Source organism: Vitis riparia, chromosome 13, assembly GCF_004353265.1.
Source record: "Vitis riparia cultivar Riparia Gloire de Montpellier isolate 1030 chromosome 13, EGFV_Vit.rip_1.0, whole genome shotgun sequence".
In the NCBI taxonomy this organism is placed as follows: domain Eukaryota; kingdom Viridiplantae; phylum Streptophyta; class Magnoliopsida; order Vitales; family Vitaceae; genus Vitis; species Vitis riparia.
Window position 1 is genome coordinate 28,814,670 of NC_048443.1, and position 9,845 is coordinate 28,824,514.

Below are 9,845 nucleotides of genomic sequence, written 5' to 3' on the forward strand. Positions count from 1 at the left end.
AAATATTGGATGATAATTGAGATAAATTTGGAAATTTCCCTTTCGAATCAAAAGAGGACAATTGCCGTCCAAATACGCAATGGGACAGTGGACTCTGCACCAAATATTAATTAATTTTTGTCGGTAAAAACTAAAAAGATAGAATAAAAATAAAAACAGAAAATTTGCATAGGGAACCATGTCTGTTCCCCACAAAACGACGTCGTCTGACGAGAGGAGTCATCATCACGGCCGCAGCGACATCACTCTCCGCCAGGAAGACAAAATCCGGAAAAGGTTAGAAATGAGTTGGACCCTCAACAACCAATCCACTTATCTCCCATCAAACACCTTCGATTCGAATCTCCGATCCACGTGTCATCACCACAGCCCTTCATTTGACCCCTCTGCCCCACCAAGCCAACACCTCAGCCCCACTCAACAAATTTTTACTTTATTTGAGCAATTATTATTCTAAAATAATGACTCGTCACCAACAGTTTTTTTTTTTTTTTTTTGCTTATAAAAATAATAAGTGGATAAAACTTTGTTGGAACTCTATTACATAATTATAATTTTATTTTCATAATCATTAACTCATAATTTATTATTATTATTATTATGTTTGGTCACTCAAAAATTGTAATTGTAATTAAATTGGAATCATTAACTATTGAATTTTAATATTAAATTTAATTTAATATTTCAACTTCTAAAAAAAAAAACCTTAAAACCTAGTTTAGGTTTTAGAAAATCTTAAACCTTAATTTACCCTATTAATTTCATTTTTATTTATTTTTCTTATTTTGTTTTACTTGTTTACCTTTTACCGTACTTTTCCTGATCCAACCCCAACATATAAATCATCAAAATCTTCCTACTTATGGATTTAAAAGAGCAATTAAATTCAATTAAATCTTAAAAAAAAATTAAAAAGTAACTTGACTTCTGGACTTTTGCTTTGGTTTTCAACCTAATCTTAGTCAAAATTGTGAGATATTATAATAATAATAATGGTAATATTAATTGTAAGGGTGACGATTGCAGAGAAACGGGGCTCCTTTTCAAAGTTGGTGAAGACAAGAGAGATCACTACCGTTCTCTCTCTCCTCCCCTCCATTTTACAGCAGACATAGAGAGAGAAAGAGGAGAAGAGTGTGTTTTTGAACAAGCATGCATGCTCCAATTTCCAATTTTGACCTCAGCATTTTACTTAATTCGCGCACCTCCACCACCGCTGCCGCCGTTGCTGCTTCTGCTTTTAATTGCGCTGCGCCACTACACCATGGCGGTTTCCGACGTGGACGCCGTGCTGGAGTTTCTGAGGAAGTACGGTCTGTCTGAGTCCGAGTCCGCTCTCCGACAAGATGTCTCCGAGAGAGGCGGGGTGGCATCTTTTGATTTCGAGAGTTTCGTTTTCCCGATGGTGCCGCCTCCGCCGCCGGTCAGAATTCCGGCAAGCTCTCGGAGGATGGAGGAGGCCGTGGGCGATACGGACTCGAGTTCGGTTTGTTCGGATGATTTCGTGAGCTTGGGGTCTTCTGCTACTGACGCGTATTCCACAGGTGCGTGATTGTCAATTCGTTTGATCCCGATTTTTAGTTTTGTTTGATAGGTGATTTTTGCTTTTTTTTTTTTCTTTGAAACTATGACTTTTTGTTTGGTTGCTGAGGAAGTGGAGGAAAAGAGTAGGAAATTCTGGTGTTTTGGTTCAATGGAGAAGTAATCTACTTGAATTAATCTTGTGGTAATTTTGAATCTTTTGATTTGATTTGATTTGGTTTCAGTTGAACTGAGTTGTGCCGAGTTGAGTTGAGGTTTTGGTTTAAACATTAATTTATTCTCTCTCACCAACCAAACAGGGGATATGCTTTTTGTAAAGGAAGATGCTAATCTTCTAGATTTTCCGTGTACTTCATTTCCTTGGGAACCAAACAGAGGATTATGCCTCTAGCTTTAAGTTTGTATGTGATAGAATTCTCGGTACCCAAACAGAGATTGATTCTTTGCAGCTTAAATGGATAATAGGATTTTGCACAACAAGAGCAATGAAGTAAGGTATTTTCGAGCTATATTTCAGGAATTTATTTATTCATTCATTTAACCGTGTTCTAGTTGATTCTAGGATAATATGTTATGATCACCGATGATTAATTCTAATATAATGTCCGCTACAAGTCCTCTTTCTTGTCCTATATTTGCACTGTAGGAGTACTTTATTTATTGAGTCTATAGTGGTTTAAAAGGGTGTGCTTCCATCGTCATTGATAGGCTGTGAATGAGGTTCCAAATTCTGTACAGTGAACTAGCAGTCAATTTATCTGGTATTGTCATGTTTGATCAATGTGCATATTAAGGCATGCTCGAGTTAATTACTCAGAGAAAGTTAGATATCATATTTCACGAATCACGCATCTCATCGGCAGAGCAATTGGTTTTTACTGTTTCTGCTTGGTGAGATATGGTGGCCAGCAATGGCTCTAAGCTTGGCCTTTACATTTATGCAGAATTTACAAATCCATATGGAGTCCGTTCTGCAACTCAGGCTAATTCCATAGCTTCATCAGATAGCTTATGTGAATTTGGTACGGCACGTGATTACTCTGATTTTGATATGCAAAATGACCTCTACTGGTACGATGAGAAAGACGATGACTACTTCAATACCTCCTGCTTTGGAGGGTCAGAGTCCTTTGGTTGCCCAAGTGAGGACAAGTTTGTCATGACTTTGGAGAAAGATAAGCAGTCTGAAAGCCAATTGACGTTAATTCATAAATCTGAAGGATACCCAACATTATCAACTACTAATTACCTGGAAAAGCCATGTGTTTTCAATCTTACTTCTATGGATGGTGTGAATGACATTCCAGTGACCGATTATTATCATTTGGGTGAGCATTTCCAACCAGACGGGGCCAGAGAAGGAGATCATGGGAGCTGTGCAGTTTATAGCTGTTCAGTCCCCTTTGCAAATGCTGTACTGGTGCCGAAGGGTTTCGTGGTGGTGATCCTGTAGATTATAGCCAAATGAACTTTGCCGAGACTGATTTGGATGGTTCTCAGCTAAAGGTTGTAGGGAAAATACCAACTGACTGCGATTCGGCTTCAGAATATAAAATAAACAAGAGCTTTGACTACTCTATTAAAAGGAGTTCTGCTAATGATTTGATTGGAGAGTTTAAAAGTACCTCTGACTTACATATTGAAAGCACCGAGCCAAATGGAAACTATGGCTATGAAGTTGGAGATGATGGAGAAGTGGCTGGAGAATGCTATGAGCCTGAGGCTAATGTTGATGAACAGGAAGGTGCTACCGCTGATGAGCTTTTGATGTATGAAAACCAAGAGGATGAATATGAAGTATTCAATCTAAGAATCATACACAGGAAAAACAGGTGTGTAGTGCATAGTCTACTTGCTAAATTCTTTATTGCATCATGGTTCGGTTTTTGTTGTTGAATGAAAGATGAGCTATTAAAAGATATAGGGGTTGATATAACTTAAGCAAGTTGTTGCCGCTATTTTAGTAGATAACATTATGACCTGTTTGATCTGGGAGGAATAGACTTACCATTTGTAAGCCTTGACCTATTTTATATGTACCAGCTGGGTATTCTTGTAGCAAACAATTGAACTGATGGGTTATGCCATTCACAGGACTGGATTTGAAGAGAACAAGGATCTACCTATTGTTCTAAATACTGTCCTTGCCGGCAGATATTACATCACAGAATACCTAGGTTCAGCCGCTTTCAGCAAAGTTGTTCAAGCACATGATCTCCAGACAGGAATGGATGTTTGCCTGAAGATCATAAAAAATGACAAGGACTTTTTCGATCAGAGTTTAGATGAAATTAAACTTCTAAAATATGTGAATAAGCATGACCCTGCTGATGAACGCCACATTTTGCGCCTTTATGACTACTTCTATCATCAGGTGTGCACATTAAAGTCAGATAAGTTTCCTCTGTACTTTTATCAAATTGTGGCTGTTGTATAAAAATTATCCACGTTTTACCTACATATCTGCATTGCACAAGGGAGAGACCACAGTTTCTCATTGATCACTCTCCTCAAACTTCAAGGAAAACCATTCAATGATTCTCATATATCCTCCAGTGGTTTAAGGTTCTGGCTCATTGTGAATGCTGTTTAGATTTATTCATTGCAAATGTTGACATGTTCACCTTTAGATTGTGTAAGATATTTCTTCCTTTCTTACAATAAGGGTTAACACTTCAAAGAAGACATGAGTCTGGACTGGTGGTTGTTTCAATATACGGTTATGATGAGAAATGAATGCAAGTGACTAATCTGTTATGAAAAATCTTGGACTTGATTCCAAGTGAAGCTTTTCAAGTTAATTCCTTTATTTTTTTGTGGTTTACATACTGTTTTTTAATGTCGGCCATATGTTTTTGTAACCTATGGTTAGTGAGATTTTCAATTTTCTCCGGTTTATAAATAATGACATGCAAAGTGTCCATGTAAACCTATTTATAATGACCGACTCATCTTTAAAACTTGCTTATCTGTTGCCCGGCTATCTCAAACCTCATGATTGTCCTGCTTAGGATAAGCTTAGACATCCCAAATGCTGATTCTTATTAGATTGTGTAGGTAAGACTGATAGGATGTTAATGCCTTACATTACATCTTTAAGCCAAACTACTAATGAAAGTCTTATAATTTTCACTCTATTTTCTTACCTAATTAATTCTTAATTATCACTAACTTTTGCTGCTTTCTGTCAAATAAAAAACTCTACAGGAGCATCTTTTCATTGTTTGTGAACTCCTTCGGGCAAACTTATATGAATTTCAGAAATTTAATCAAGAATCTGGTGGAGAGACTTATTTTACTTTGAAGAGGTTGCAGGTTAGTTTAGTTATACGAATCACTTGGTTTCGATTTATTTTCCGATTCTGAAATTTCTTTTGTGTATTTAGGTTACCTGTCTTATGGTTGTTAGTACGTTCCACTTATCTGAACCAAAATTTGGCCATGAGATTTTTTATTCTACCCGGTGATGCTAATATTCAATTTTAATTTCCTTTTTATAATTACATTTAGACTAGGTAAACTACATCGAATAAGGGAAAAAGTGTTCTGACACTATATATATATGAGCTCTTTCTAACCATGTAACCACATTTTAAAACTATGAGGGTCCTTTGCGCCCAAAGCGGACAATATCTATATAGGAGGGAGCGGATGTTATAATTCATTATGATGAAAGGAAATATTAGAATTAGAACAATCTGTGTGCAAGATATTGGTGGATGGTTGATTTTTTTCTTTTCATAGGTCATAACCCGGCAGTGTTTGGAGGCACTGGAATACTTGCATGACTTGGGAATTATCCACTGTGATCTAAAGCCTGAGAACATTCTTATCAAAAGTTACAGGAGATGTGACATAAAGGTTATTGATCTTGGAAGCAGTTGCTTTCGGACAGATAACTTGTCCCTCTATGTACAATCCCGTTCCTACAGGGCTCCTGAAGTCATCCTAGGCCTCCCATATGATCAAAGAATTGACATTTGGTCTCTTGGTTGCATCTTGGCCGAGCTCTGCTCTGGGGAGGTATGTCCTAGTTTGGCTCTGTATTATCACTTACAGTGAATGTGGTCATTTTGCATGTGGTTCTATCCCAGATGGTCCATTTCCAAAATCCAATTTTGTTTTGAAATGTGTATTTCTGTTCCTCTCTCTCCTCCCCCCTTTTAATGTGTATGATCAGATCCTGAATTTTCTCAAGGTTCTTTTACAGCAATTTAATTTCTAATTTCTTCTATTTATGTTTCCATTAGGTGCTTTTTCCGAATGATGAACTTGTAACATTGCTTGTGCGCATGATTGGGATGCTTGGTCCTATCGATCTGGAGATGTTAGTAAGGGGGCAGGAGACTTACAAGTACTTCACAAAAGAATATGACCTTTATCATATAAATGAGGTTTATTTCTAGAATTCCCCTTCCCATACAAGTAGTAGATAACATCATATAAAGTATGTTGCGGTTGCCATCTTCAGATTGGTATAATAGTTTTAGTTTCTCTTTTGCTAGTTATCTTTCTTAAATGGTGAACTCTATGAAAGATTTAGACTTCAAACCATTTGCTAGCTGCCATCTTGTTCACACTCATCTAAGTCCACAACATTCCTGATGCATATGACGCAGAAAAGCATTTTAGAACAGATAGGATTTGTTATGAAGAAGAAATTCCCTTTTTCTTTTCTTTTACAAAAAAAGGAAAACATTCAAATGGAAGAATCCTTCCGTTGATAGTCATTGATTCTGTGCAGACTGCAGAGTAATGTAGTTAATTTTCTCTCTTGCAGTTCCAGTTTTTAGGGCATTCATTTCTAATTGTATTCTAATTTCCTTAAACAATTGATGGTTAGATTCAAGCTCTAGCCAACCACCATCCGGAAATTATCTAGTTAGCAGCATGTATGCCACCATTCTAATTATTTTATATGATTCACTTGCTGAATTACAATACAACTCAAACTATTTTAGAAATGCTGTTAGTCCATGAGTTCAGGATGCTGCTCCATGCATGTCAAATTGACAAATTCCAACACTTAACCCCAAGGACAGACAAAGAAGCGTTCTAAATGAATCCGGATTTTTTTTGGGCACTACCAGTCAAATAGTGATCATGCACTTAAGTGATTAGCTTCATTTAATAATATGAAATTTTCTATCTTTTTATACTTTGAATGAATGAATGAATTCTTATCGTGCATGCCCTTACTCAGGAAACAAACGAAATGGAATACTTAATCCCTGAGGAATCCTCATTGGAGGATCACCTGCAGATATCTGATGTTGGATTTCTCAACTTCTTGAGAGACTTGCTTGAGATAAACCCCCAGAGGCGTCCCACTGCAAAAGAGGCGCTAGACCACCCCTGGCTATCTCATTCATACGACTCCAATTCCAGCCGAGTTTCAGATGGAATCTAATTTTTTTCAGAGACTTATTATTTATGTCAGTTTTGAAGCATCTCGCGAGGGAATAGCTTCCTGTCAGCACAAGACACATGCTGAACTGTGTTTCCGATTTTGTTTCTGGTCAGTATACATGTAACTAGGCATACTTTTATTTGTTGATTTAACATATTTTTTCACTGTACAAAAGCCTTCCTCTTCCTTCTTTCTTTTCATCTCTTCTGCAGGTTTGGAGCTTGTCATTGCTCCAAGCCTGGGTTATTGATTGAGCAAAAACAGGAACATATACATCATAATGGTACTGATTTTGTATTGAAAATGTGCCCTAAGTCAAATTCATAATGATCTTACATTTTCCTTCTTTTTTTCATATCAACAATGTTATTTGTGTTATGGAGCCACTGCTGCTCTCCATCAACTGTTCAAATCTGCAGAATCCATAGTCGAAAACCGGGTCAAACAGCTGCTACTCAGTGCCACAAGGTGCTGTGAATTGGAAGAATATGCTTGGTGTTACTTTAGAAACCATCGAACAGCAGCAAGAGTAAGAGCCTTCGGCGCTTTGGTCGGCAAAAGGTATGTGGTCTGGAAACTCAACCGCTCAGACGGCAACTTGGGGGAGTTCAAGTGTTCAACCACTTCATATGGGTTTGCAATTTGGGTTGACATTGAACATCAGGTTTGGTTTATATTTGGGTTGGGCTCAAGACCCAACTTGCCCAATTTTTGCAAACCCGGAATTAATGGTCTCTTGCCGGCTAAGCCCACTCTAAGACTGAAAATGCAGGCATGATGATGTTTTCAAAAATAGTTTTAGTAAGAACATGTTTAGAAACCGTTTTTAAAAACAATTTTTTTGCTACTTAAAAGTGGAAAACTATTTTCCAGACTGAAAATACATTGGATAGTTTTTTTATTGAAACAAAAGTTATCACTTGTTTTTTAAAAGGTTGTTTTAAAAAACAATTATATAAATTTTAAGAATGACTGAGATTGAAGTACTATAAATAAAAAACATTTAGAGACATAAAAAAACAAATTCAAACTTTTGTCCTCCAGAACATTAACAAATGATTTTTGAAAATTACTCCTAATAACCATTTTTTGAAAATGTTGTTTAGGCTTTGAGTTTTTATAATAAATTAAATTATTTTTAGCATTAAAATTTTATTTAGGAATTCAAATATAAAAAATTGTTCTCTCCTCTGGACTTATTTATCTTAAAGTTGTTGCTTGTTTATGAATAATGTAAAATCTCTTGACATATTCTTCATGTTTTTAATTTTTTTTTATAATACTCTGAAAAAAATAAATATTTCAAAACACCTTAAATTTGTTTTAAAAAATTATCTTACTCTTAAAATAAATTTTCAAAAAATCATTTAATACTAAATCTTTTTTGTTTCCAAAATAGACGCTTGGATTTATTGTGTGTTTGACAACTATTCTAAGAAGTGTTTTTAACCTTTTCAATTAAAAATTTTCACGTGTTAGAAAATCTAAACACACTTCTTAAAATCATTATCAAACGCACTTTTATATTCATATCTAAAGCGTACAATAAGTTGATATTTACTATTGTATCTTCTATTAATTGATATGTGACAATTCATAAAATTATCTAGTAGAATGAACTATAATAGTCATATTTGATCTGTCCAGATTGTCCAGTTTGGTCTTTGTCCCAAAAAATTATTTGGTGTGTTTGATTGCAGTTTTAAAAATAATTTTGAAAGTCATGTTTGGTAATAGTTTTTAATTTTTCTAGTTTAAAAGTTTTTAAATAATGGCCAAAAAATTATTTGATACTTCAATGTTTTACAAAACAAGAAATTAAGGGTTTTTGAAAATAATGATGAAAAATGGTTTTTTAAAACAGTTTTTGAAAAATGTTATTCGATTTTTGTAAAACAAAAATCTGTTTGAAACCTATAATGTTTTTAATATTTTTAAAAATAATTTTTATATTAAGTATTTTATTTTTAATAATTTTACATATTTCTTCAATTATTTTTAAAAACATTCATAAGAAAAAAAGGTGAAAACAACAAAAAAAACAATTAAAAAATGTCATATGAAAAACACTGTGTTTTCTATCTTTAAGAACAAAAAATAAAAAATAATTTTTCATCGTTAAACATGATTTTAATATTTTTGTTATAAAAAATAGAAAATTGTCATAAAAAACAGTTTTCAAACATCTTGACTCGTATATATCAACATATCTCATTTTCCTTTACATAGCTAACAAAATTGATGCTAACTATGAACATTGCCATCCAACATAAAAAAAAAAGCATGATGATTTTGAGATTTGTTTTCAAAAATCAATGAAAGTTAATAGTTTCTAAGGAGTGAAAACAATTTTATTTTAAAATTGGAGAATTTTAAGGCCTATTTATTTAACTTGTATTTTATTTTCAATTTTTTAAAATTAAGATGGAAAACAATTTGGATACTTATTTTTCAATTTCCATTTTGTAGAAAATTGAGTTCAAAAAATAGAAAAAGTAAAACCATTAATTTAGCATTTTCAAAATTTTCTTAAAAAGATGGAAACAGTTTTCCAAGGAGTGAAAACAAGGAGGTGATAAAATAACCTAAAACACATAAAAAAAAATGAATACTTTCCAATAATATTACAATGTTATAATTTTCTTACTCATTTTTATCAATACATAATTCATTTTAATAAATCAAAATATGTACAATTGGTCAATTCCTTTGTTAATTATAAATAATTAAAATTTTTATTACACTATTAAAATAATTTAGTTATTTAATCATTTTTCATGTAAAAAAATCAATACCAAATAAAAAACGCAATTAGCCTTCTTTGTTAATTATAGACATACCATATTTTTTTATTATACTACTAAAAATAAATAATAAAGAAAAAATTTTAAAA

General features: G+C 33.8%; 1 protein-coding gene across 1 annotated transcript; it reads left to right on the forward strand.

The window, feature by feature from the left end:
* Positions 1-1,056: 1,056 nt before the first annotated feature.
* On the forward strand, positions 1,057-7,316 carry LOC117928766 (dual specificity protein kinase CLK1-like). The gene is given in 8 exon segments (XM_034848772.1): positions 1,057-1,544; positions 2,487-2,988; positions 2,991-3,374; positions 3,637-3,916; positions 4,750-4,857; positions 5,287-5,565; positions 5,793-5,936; positions 6,746-7,316. Coding segments are annotated over 8 exon segments (2,184 nt in total). The 5' UTR covers positions 1,057-1,264; the 3' UTR covers positions 6,953-7,316.
* Positions 7,317-9,845: the final 2,529 nt, after the last annotated feature.